Below are 12210 nucleotides of genomic sequence, written 5' to 3' on the forward strand. Positions count from 1 at the left end.
GACAAAGACCAAGAGCTCCCTCTGGCACAAAATGCTGCAGGTACAGTAGTAAAAAGTCATACCAGCCACAGGTGAGATGTGACTTTCTGAGGCAAGTGGATAATTTTTACTTGATGGTGAATCGTTAAAAGTGAACCAGATGATTAAACTTAATGGAACAGCCACATTATACTGAAATTAGTGAAAACACGCCTCAGGCAGCCTACAACCTTTTATTTGTTGTTGTTTAACGTCTGTCTTTTACAGTGACCATGATGAATGACATCACAAAAGAAAAAATCCAATTAAAATCTAAGTGCTCAATAAACCCCTCATGTCTGGCTGTCACCACCACTTTCGCAGGCACTGATGTCTTAGGTTTCCTTTTTTTCCCAAGAAAAGAACTGACCCCAGGGGAGTTTGATGGCAGAGGAGGGGAGTGGGGGGAAAAAGCAGAGACTTTGGGAGGCTTCTGCTCCGTGTACTCTGTCAGACCCAGAAAATGCACTTTGGAGGGAGGAAGCGGGAGGGTATTAAATTGCTTTATTACCAGACAATGCGAAGAGAAGAGATGCATTTTCCCACTAGTTTTCAAATATTGATAAATCAGAATTGTGATCTGCAAAGCAATCCTTGCTCACATTCTTCTTTAACGTCTCCTCTGCCCTTTAACATTGTTTCAGGTGTTTGTTCTATAAGTCATCGAAATGGTCTCGCCTGACAGCTAAAAATAAGTTTCTGATTACTTTTACCTGAATAAGTCTTGTGCCCAGATGTGGAATTCACCTACTAAGTGTGCAACAAGTACATACTGAAACCGATGAAAGAACTGGTGGAGGAGAGTGTATAATCCAGTGGAATGTAGAATATGATAAATCACATGTAAAGATAGCAATTGCCCCCCACTGCCCAGTTAAAGAATACTGGCTTTTGATCACAGATTTTGCCTTAGAGATACCATGTGTCTGTAAAATTGGGTTTTCAAAGTCTTCAAAACAAAGTTCTCAAAGTCAAAATAGGAGGAAAAACAAGCTGATTATAAACCAAGAGTTAATAACGGTAGCACTGGCTTAAATTTGGGAGGCACTTTGTAATTTATAAGACCCATATTATGCTTTTATTGCATGTTTACATGGTGGTTAATGTACTATTTGCATGTGGTCTTCAATTAGATCTTCACAACAGCCTCGCCGTGTAGCTCTTATTATCCTCATTTTGCAGATAAGAATCCTGGCTGAGGGAGGTTAATTGACTCTGCTGTGGTCTTAACACTTGCTGAGTGATAAAGAATGAACGTGGCTCATGCCTAGGACCGTGCCCCCCACACTGTGCCAGGCTGCTGACCACAGCTGCCCTAGAGCAAGGATCCGCCAAGTGGTGACATTGGTTTCCTTACTCATGGGTTAATGAAATAGCTTTTTAAGAGCCTCTTCAGTCATTCGAATTTGACGATGGAGAGTCAAACTTTCCCCAGTGGCTCTTTGTGTGTCATGATGGTTTCAGCGTTTCCTTAGCATATCCCATCACTCAAATCATGGGATGCTCTTGTTTTACATTTCTGATTGCATTTATCTCACTTCTAAGCAATTTCCTCCCCATTCGAATTTATCTTCCATTATTTCTGCCAAATTGCTTTCAAGGCTACTAATTATATGAATAATATTCTCTTCCCTAAACACCACGATTAACTAGCTTTAGCTGTGTTACATTAAACACAGTTTCCCTACCTCTAAAAATGAGGAAGTTGCACCAAATAATCTATAAGGCCTCTTCCTGCGCTCCAGAGTTAATCTTCAGATTCTTTTCCCATGAGTTGTGTGATTTTTGGAAACGCAGCACGCACCGGATTCTCGGTTTTCTTGACTCTACAGTGCTGGATTTTTTAATTAGTTCATGTTTCCCAAAGTATCTTTTTTGGAAAACTGGTATGGGGAATATCCATATAAGTTATACCCAAAAAGGATTCTTTCAACAAGAAAGGGTAAACTAGATTACACAGAATCGAATATAGTTTCAAACTGCAGACACTCAGAGCCTCTGACATGTTAACAGTGACTCTAAAAAAGAGACCATATATAAAGTATTTCTTCCCCTCAGCACTTCCTGGAAATGACATTCCACGGAATACACTTTTAGACTAGGTTAGATGATTTTTAAAGTCTCTTTTTGCCCTAAGAGTCTATTTTCAAATGTGTAATGCTTCTCCGAGCATTTTGTGCAGTATTAATCAACAGGAGAAAGACTTGGCGTAGCTGTTGTTGCTGTTGTTGTAGCATAGCCCGTACTCTGTTTAGGCAGAGTTGAAACAAGATAGAGAGTAGCAGCCTTCCCACAAGACTAACTTCTCTATATACTGTGGATGCTTAAAACTCTGGGAGTTTATAAATAGTCCTCCTCAATAAAAAGCACTTTTTGAAAATTTGCAAATAGGGTTAAACTATCTGAAAACCTACAGACTGAATTTATATATATATGTGTGTGTGTGTATGTATGTATATGTATATGTGTGTGTATATATATGTCCTACAGACCTATAGTTAGGTCTAGGTACCATCTAAAGGTATCATCTAACCTTTTGCTGGGTGGGAAAAAGGGAATTTAGGAAACAATAGGAAATCAGCACTGTGGATATAATCTCTGGGAAAGGAAAAATGGATAAGAATCCTACTTATCCAAGTTAGGATTCTCATCTTCTCTTTCCATGGTATCCTTAGTATTCATTTAATTCTGCCTTTTACCCAAACTCATTTCACCGACAGTTAGTCATCAGAATCTCTGCTTGATTACTTTTAGGAGCAGGGAACTCACTACTCATAAGACTATTTCAATTTTAGGTTGGCTCAAATTATTACAAGGTCCTTTCCTATCTTATACTAAAGTCTAAATGTGAAATGTTACTGTTCCAAGTGACCTGTAAATTATCTAGTCAGATGATTTTCAAGGTATTGCCCGTGGCAGCACTTAGGATATTTCTCAAATGCTTTGAGTTGAATTTCATAAATAAATAAATAAACATCACATCTTCCCAGAAAAAAATGATTATAATCTCCATCACTAAAGACTCAAGGAAGTTGCCAAGCTTCCCTAAATTCACGAAGATAATAAATGTAAGGTAGAAATAGAATATACCCAAGTCTCTCTGATTCAAAAATCAAAGTCCTTTTCTCAACAGGATATTGCTTCTCTAATATGTTTGTGTACATGCAAGTGAGGACAAGAGTGTATTAGCGGAATGTGAAAGCTATAGTGAAAAATAGGAAAATCTTGAAGAGTTTCATTCCGGACACCCTAATATGTCCTTGGCCACCTTGCTATTGCTCTTGCCTTTTGTTTTCCCTTCTTCAAAATAAAGATTACTAAATTTTCTCCCAAACTCTGTTCCAGATCTGAAAAATTCTACGATTATAAAGAAACATGTGCATTAATGCATGGTATTTACCATTGAGAGGTTATGTAAATAGTAAAAACAAAACAAAACAAAACAAAAAAACCTGTACACCTTAGAAAGGATTGAATAAAAGTTAACATAGCATGCACCGAAAAGACAAAAACAGTTTAGAACCACATGCTTGACTTTTACTTTCTTTAATTTTTTTTTTCTACACTAGTTACATTCAGACCAGGATAGAGGAGATGGATCACTTAAATATATCCTTTCAGGAGATGGAGCAGGAGATCTCTTCATTATTAATGAAAACACAGGCGACATACAGGCCACCAAGAGGCTGGACAGGGAAGAAAAACCTGTTTACATCCTTCGAGCTCAAGCTATAAACAGAAGGACAGGGAGACCCGTGGAGCCCGAGTCTGAATTCATCATCAAGATCCATGACATCAACGACAATGAACCAATATTCACCAAGGAGGTTTACACAGCCACTGTCCCCGAAATGTCTGATGTCGGTGAGTGAGACGTGACTTCAGCCAAAAACTGGCTCTCCCCTGGTGCATCCACTGAGTAAGGAATCCCATGAGCTCAAAGTACGGAACTGCATGAATTTAGATGCTAACTTCTTCAATCCATGTGTGCATATGTTTCCTAATATTACTCTAGTCTCATTTTGCTATTATTTTTACAACCACATTTCCTCTAAAGAGGGTCTGAAAAGTGGCAGGGTGGGAGTGGGAGGTCGAAAGAGAGACCATCTCCTTTCTCTCCCACCCCTGAATGCCCATTCTCTTTCTTGGGCTGAAAGACAGCAACCTTCTCCACTTCTCTTAGCCTGCATGGGTGTTAGGGTCCAAGTAACAATCTCCCAAATAGAAAATAAAAACTTAAATTTACAATCCAGTCTAAAAAGTAGTGATAATTGATTTAAGTAACTAGTAACTCTATATTTGGGAAGGAAATTCAGAGAACATTTTTTTAATCCATAAATAATAGACACGTTATGTCTAGGGAGTGGATCCTTTGCTACATGGTGGAACTGAAAAGACTTTCATAACATACATACAGTGAATTAATATTTTATACACAATTCTACTACTTGTTTCAAATGGTGGATTTAATTTGTTTAAATAGAGAGACGTAAATAGGATTTAAATTAAGAAAAAGAATTCTACTGACATCACTCTTAGCCACATTGAAATACTTCATGGGAGACAGTGACAAATTTTAAACTACTTATATAAAGCGTTATTTTTATTTTCACTCTGTCAAATTCAAAAGGGCTGAAATTACATAATAACTTTATTATGATTCTGTCAGTTAGATATCAGAGACATTGTAGTTCACAGACCCAAGACATAGAAAATAACCAATCCATGGAAATCATTGTAAAACATCTACATTTTTCTTATGAAGAAATTGCTTCTCTCATTATTTAAAGCCACTTTGTTTTGTTACAAAAATTGCAAGCCTCACAAAGCAAAGAGGGAGATGATTGGATTTTTTTTTCTTCTTCTTCTTTTTCACTGGTTATAACAGCAATAGAATGGCATTCTTTAAATTTGTTAGGAAAAGTTTCTCCTCTATGTGGTAAAAGGCAGAAGAATTCATGAAGAATAGTCTCTTCATCAGCACTACTCAGGGCAACTGTAACCAGATATGCAGGTATTGCACTGCACAATTCTAGGGGGTGCCATTCACTTTCGAAGCCATTATAGAATTAAATTTGTATTATGAACATTTAGGGGTAGTTGACAGTAATATGTCTTGAGAAAAATAAAAAGGCTTTTTTCAGTTTGCACACAGACACAGTTATGTTGATATTCATCATCCTTAATTGACATCTCATTATTGTGACTATAGAAAGGCATCTTCAAGAAATTCCATAAAGGCAGTGGGACAACAGCATGGGAACAAAAATGGACTTTAGTATCAAACAGAACTGCATTTGAAACTATCTCCACTAAGAACCAGCAGTGTAGCCTTGGGCAAGTTATTTGATTTCTCTGATCCTCCAGTTCTGTATCTTGAAAAAATAAATAATAAATGTCAACTCCTAAGGGCTATCATGAGGATTAGATGAGAAAACAGGTGCAGAGCCCCTAGTACAATATCTGGCAATGAATAGACATTTAAAATGTCAGATATCATATTCTAAAAGCAATCAAATTTTGTGTTAATGTTAAATAAGAACTTGAATGTTTGTTGACTTGACTTTCACCTTAAAATCATAAGATGTTCTCAGATTCCCCACCTCCCTTGCCAAATTACAAGGGTGGGTGCTCTGTTTTGTGCATCAGCACTATACATTCAGAGCATCCAATCCTAACACACTACAATCTATTTCTTCAATAAGGGAAATTGGCTAGATATTACAAAAGCAATGTAGAATTCCTAATATTCCCCGGATGTAACTTCCCTACCTCTTTCATGGAAAGGGGAACTCCAGCAGTATGCTTACTGGTTATCTGATAAATAACAAAAAAACAGCCATTAAGTGATCTTAATTAGAGACTCTCATCCTTTCGGGAAGTCACAGAGTCCTTTGAGAATCATATAAAATCTATGGAATTTCTCCTCAGTGAAATAGACATGTAGGCATACACATAAAAATTTATGTGGAATTTCAGGGGGTTAGGAATACTTTGAAGATTATTAGGCAACTGTGGTCACTAAAATAAGAATGCTGATCTGAAATGTAATAGTGTTCTTTGTATATTTAATTATAATAACCTTTTGGAATTACAGATTCCAGATGTTTGTGCTCTGCTGTTCCAATTCATTGATTCTTTATGTAATCCATAACTACAGTCTTTAAGGTTCAGGGCCTTTTAACTGTTTAGAATTGTCAGATTTATCATTTAGGATGCTTTTATTGGTAAGTAACTGGAAATCCAACTCAAACTAGTTTAAACAACAACAAATAAGTATTTATTGGTCACATTACTTAAGTCAAAAAGTAAAGTGGGCTTTGGACAGGATTTGATCTGAATTCTAGCTGTTTTTCTGTAATTTTCTATTCTATCCAGCTTTGTCCTCAGGCTGGCATTTCCAAGATCACAAAATAGCTGCTGCAAATGTATATCAGCACATTACAGTCCAAGAAAAAGAGTATCTGTGACAGAATTTCCAGCAAAATCATGAGTGGCCCCTGATTGAACAATTCCTAAACTAATTCCTGTGGACAAAGGAAGCAAGATGCTGATTGACTTTGTCCAGGAGAACTCAAAAGAATCACTAAAGCAAGAGTCTAGTCAAATCCCGCCATTGGAGATGGGTTGGAATCAGTTCCACCCCAAGTCATGATCATTTCCATGCTTCTCTGTAACCTAATCCTTAACAATATTTCTAAATGTTGATTGTATTTCTTTACAGTAAAGAAGCCAATCCTTTTTCACCCAGCATCCTACCAAAGTTTTCGACTTCCTCAGCATGATATTCCCATACAAAATTAAGATCGTGCTGGTTTTGGTGTGTGTCAAAGATTGACATGAACTCTCGATGTGTTTTCAGTTTATGTTTCTGTTATTACAGGTACATTTGTTGTCCAAGTCACTGCAACAGACGCGGATGATCCAACTTATGGGAACAGTGCTAAAGTTGTCTATAGTATTCTACAGGGACAGCCCTATTTTTCAGTTGAATCAGAAACAGGTTAGACTTTTTGATCTTCCTTTTTATAATCTGTAATTTTAATTGACATGCTCAGCTGAGCTAGCGTATTTTTTAATAAAAATAATCAGTGTGATTGGATTTTCTTGCATACATCCACCAAATACTAATGATATATTTGTAAACATGACATCTGAATCCTTGTAATCAAAAAGTCTGGCAATGAATCTTTCACCCACCCTTTCTATGGAGTAGATTGAGAAAAATTATGTATTGCCTTAGTTTTCTTCCAGTTTGGGGCGAAGCTAAAAGGTCAACCCCTTTTTGATAGCTATTGGCCTGTTTACAAATACTCGGAATCTTCTTTTTCTAATTATTTAGTAGGATTGTGTCTCTCTATTCTGCTCTGAAACTAGATGTAGCCATGTGATTTATTTGGTTGAATAAATGTGATAATGATACAAGTCACTTCTTAGTAAAATTTTCAAAGCTGGTACACGATCTGCCACATTCCTGTCCCTTGCCACAGTTATCATGGAAACCAATGTTGAGATGTAGTCTGTAGCCTGAATGTCTGAGTGGTATGGTGAACCAAGCTACCTGCTTACCTACTCAGAGCCTGAGCGAAAAATAATCTTTAGTTGTGTGAAGCCACTCAGATTTTGCATTGTTTGTTATCACATCATTGTCTAGCCCATCCTAACTGATGGAGTCCTAATCAAAGTGAAATGCCATCTGGAATCCTCTTTTCAACATCTCAGTTTTCTGTTTCCTGTATTTTCTCCACAAAGTAGCAACCTATCTTATAATGATCTGTTTTTAGCAAATATCATTTGTATTGTATAGTAAATTCTATGCATATTTTTATCATAATGAGTCAATTTCCTTTTATACATTTTTTAAACATCCATTATTCTTGGTAGAAATCAAAACCTCCCTAGGTTCCCACATCCAGTTGGAAATCTCTGTGTTAAGTGGTGCAATGAACTTGGAAAGAATCCCAAGGAGAAAGAAAATGTTGAGTTGAAAAACAATGAGGATGAAAAATTAGAATTATTCAGCTTAAAGGACAAAAGGCTAAGGTGATCTCCTGTATTTAAATAGAGAAGTACTATTATTTGGAGAACAGAAAGCAGCTGTACTTTCACTGAAGCCCAGACTATAGGAATAAAATTGATCTGTTATCTGAAGTATTCTTGTTAAAAATTTTAAAAAAGATATTTTCGCTTCATTAGTTGTTAAGCACTAGAATGTGTTTCTGCAGAAGGTTATAAAGGCTTCTCCAGTGAAATTTGAAAGTTAATTTAAGCATAAACATTACATAGAAACTGGGCAAACTTTTAGAAGTTCTTTAACTATTTTATAACGAACTAACAACAGAGATAAATTTAACCTAACTTAAAAATTTTGGTTGCCATTGGGGCCAGTTGAACTAAAGTTCACGGTCAGCTTTAGGAATTCTAAAAGGCTGAAAGACCTTGAACCTTAATTCCAAAATTCTCTAGAATCATACAAGATGATCATTATGAGAGAATTGATGTTCTATTTTCTAAAGACCATAGTTTTACAATTTAGAAAATCCTCAGAGCATTCATTATGGTAAGTGTATCTGAGGGGTAATTAGTTAATTCATAATGGGAAACTCAAGAGTCGTTCAAGTATGTGACTTTCCTAACAATTTCCTCATAATTCACCTAAATGTCTTTTATCAAGCAGCTATTGTAGTACACCTTTATACCACAAGTCATTTTAGATTTTGCTGTGTCATCTTATAACACTTAATATTTATACATCCATAATGTAATTATAATATTGAGTGTCTTATAACCCTTAATAGTCTATGCTATTGCAGAATCTGACTTGTACTTATTTTTATTCTCCTTGTATTACAGCCTTCTTTTAATGTACCTATCTCCCCTGTGTGATTGTAATATCCTTCAGTATAAAGGCTGTATGTACTTATTTTTATATCATCATGACATCTGCATAGCATTCTGCATATTATAGGTGACAGTTTATGTTTGTTTGCATAAATAAATGATTCCATAAAGTATTCTTAATGCATCCCTTTGCACTCTTAAATTTCACATCCACAGGTATCATCAAGACAGCTTTGCTCAACATGGATCGAGAAAACAGGGAGCAGTACCAAGTGGTGATTCAAGCCAAGGATATGGGCGGCCAAATGGGAGGATTATCTGGGACCACCACTGTGAACATCACACTGACTGATGTCAACGACAACCCTCCCCGATTCCCCCAGAGTAGGAACATTTGGTCGAATGAGTTTCTTCAATGTGCTTTTATAAAACTTGAACATTAAGAGTTTTTATTTTCCATTGTCATCATTATTGTCAAAGTTAGTGGACTTAAGAAGAACTGGTACTTTTATTAAAAAATGAGTTGACAACATGGCAACGCTCAGGAAATGTGAACATTTATGTTCCTGTATTGGTAATTAGCTGAGTGATTTCTGCTGTTGTTGTAAAGGCAACATCATTGTTTCATTTTTCCTTATTAAGAAAACTACCACAGACATAAATCTGCTCATGCAGAACATATGTATACAAGCATGCTGCAATTTGTTAGGAAAAATTTGACTTTATGTTTTGTGAATTTAATCAGGCATGTAATCTCTTTTAAATCCTCACAAAGCTTTGTAAGGGGAGGATTTATCATTTTACTGTTTCTAAAAATACAACTGTGGAAGTAACTAGGTACTTAATTCATTTGTAATCATAAATCGTTTTCTACATTATGGTTAGTTGAGATACCGAAAGTCGTCTCCAAAATCATTAACTCTTGTGATTAGATAAGAAGGAAGAAGAAGGAAAAACAACATCCATGAATACCACCTTGGTATCAGAAGTATGCTAAAAATTCTCACAAAAAGCTACCCAAGAGGGAACTGGTTTTAACGTAACTTTTCTTCCAGGAACAAAATCCCTTTGGGACCATGATGTCCTACAAAAGCTATCTTAATTATTAAATAGAAAACCCACTCATTCTATCATGGCATTTTTAAAAAAACGAATCAGCTAATATGGGCTTCCTTTAGAATAGAGATATACATGAATCAACAGGAAGTAGTTTTATTTTCTTTATTTTTTCAAGTTTTTAATCAGAGTTAGCTAAATGCAAAAAGATCAGAGCTAATTAAAGAATATCTGATATAACAAGTTGAAGAAAGGTTCTGTGAGGCCTACCATTTCCTTTACACAGGCTTGAAATGAAAACTATTAGGATCACCACCAGTTTGCCCAAAACCTCCTTTTTAACATGGAGATTCCCTGGGGAAGAATAACAAAAGGATTCCCCTGCACCCTGGTACCACAGGAATTTGTAACTCACTCTGCTCTGCTTAGATAGCCTGTGACTTGTTATTGAGCAATATGCCAAGGCAAGGGAGGGGAGAAGATAGAAAGGGGCAGGAGGCCCTAAAAATGGAAGTTGAAAACACTAGAGAAATACTTAACCTGGGGTGCACCAACTCATTCCTGTAATCCCAGAGCTTTGGGAGGCTGAGGGAGGAAGACTGCATGAGGCCAAGAGTTCAAGACCAGCCAAGGCAACATAGTGAGACCCTGTGTCTACAACAAGTAAAAAGAAATTAGCCAGACATGATGGTGTGCACCTGTAGTCCCAGCTACTCAGAAAGCTGAGGTGGGAGGATTGCTTGAGCCCAGAAGTTTGAGGCTGCAGTAAGCATGATCATGCCACTGTACTCCAGCCTGAGCAACAGGAGGAAACCCTGTCCAAAAAAAAAAAAAAAAAAAAAAAAGCTCTTTTTGAGTTGCATACTTGAGTTAACCTGCTTTATCATTTTACCAAGTATGAACTCATTACTTAGGGGATTACTATTATTGAATGCCTACATTTTAGTAGTGCCATAGAGTGTTTAAATTCTTTTCAAATCATTTGTATGAATGGTTGACAAAATGTAATGGAAAAGGGTAGAATAAGCTTTGGTTTTACTATTTTATATTTTTGATGCTAAGTACATCATGGTCTGGCCAATCTAAACTGTAATTCATATGTAGTCTCTCTAAACTAAGTTTGCAACAGGAGCATATTTTAAAAAAAAAGTTTCTGTATAGGAAAAATGGATTTCAAATTAGTAATACAAATATAAGTGTGGGAGAAACCTATGCATAAAATAATAAAATTTAGGAGTCAAAAGAAAAAAATTAGGAGTTTTATCACTTAATGTATTTACCTATATCTCTAACTCTGCCGCTAGGTCCAGCTCCATGTATGAGTTAAAGAATATCTACTTGGATACAGCTTCCAACTTGCTATAATTTCTTTCCACCTCCAGCTATTATTAGCAATGGTAGAAAGAACTCTTTTAAAGAATACCTGGTAATTAACTTAAAGTCGCAGTTCAGATTAAATTCTTCTCTACTCTGTTAGATTAAGTTAACAAAGGGCTTTGAAGCCTTCTGTGCCTCCTGTAGCAGTTCAGCTGTTCTCACAATCACACCGTAAACTTTGGAGCCTGTTTACAGGACAAGAAAAGTGTTCTCCATTTGCAAGGAGACAGGTCATGAAATAGAAGAAACATTCTTAACAACCATGAAAGTAGACATAAGAAGAACAGGCCACCATTAGTTATTTTGAGGAAAGCACAAATCTACCTGATGGTAGTGTCTTAAAGAACTGTTAGAGAATAGGTTTTGTTTTTATGATAATAGACTGTGGTTAGTGTATGTTTGACTTATATCTGTCTGGTGATTAATAGGTACATACCAGTTTAAAACTCCTGAATCTTCTCCACCGGGTACACCAATTGGCAGAATCAAAGCCAGCGACGCTGATGTGGGAGAAAATGCTGAAATTGAGTACAGCATCACAGACGGTGAGGGGCTGGATATGTTTGATGTCATCACTGACCAGGAAACCCAGGAAGGGATTATAACTATCAAAAAGGTAATGCCGCTTCTTAAACACCATACAAAGTGAACCCATTTAGCTTTCTCCAGTTCCTAAATTACCAGGGGCAATTATGTCTCACATAAACATTCCTTTAGATTTTTATTTGACTTATTATTTTCAGAAAAAATGCCAATTCTGGCCAGGCATGGTGGCTCCCGCCTGTCATCCCAGCACTTTCAGAGGCCGAGGCAGGAGGATCTCTTGAGTTCTGGAGTTTGAGACCAACATGGCAAAACCCATCTCTGTTAAAAATACAAAAATTAGCCAGGCGTGGTGGCAGGTGCCTGTAATCCCAG

The 12210-nt window shown here is 36.5% G+C and overlaps 1 protein-coding gene across 1 annotated transcript in view; it reads left to right on the forward strand.

The window, feature by feature from the left end:
• The window catches only part of CDH6 (cadherin 6, type 2, K-cadherin (fetal kidney)), a 67820-nt gene that overhangs the window by 30462 nt on the left and 25148 nt on the right, over nt 1–12210 (forward strand). Inside the window, exons 2-5 of the mRNA XM_011980811.1 lie at nt 3588–3882; nt 6902–7021; nt 9076–9243; nt 11721–11908. Of these exons, the coding sequence (XP_011836201.1) occupies nt 3588–3882; nt 6902–7021; nt 9076–9243; nt 11721–11908 (771 nt within the window). The remainder of the gene's footprint in view (nt 1–3587; nt 3883–6901; nt 7022–9075; nt 9244–11720; nt 11909–12210) is intronic.

Source organism: Mandrillus leucophaeus, unplaced genomic scaffold (assembly GCF_000951045.1).
Source record: "Mandrillus leucophaeus isolate KB7577 unplaced genomic scaffold, Mleu.le_1.0 Scaffold218, whole genome shotgun sequence".
Classification (NCBI taxonomy): domain Eukaryota; kingdom Metazoa; phylum Chordata; class Mammalia; order Primates; family Cercopithecidae; genus Mandrillus; species Mandrillus leucophaeus.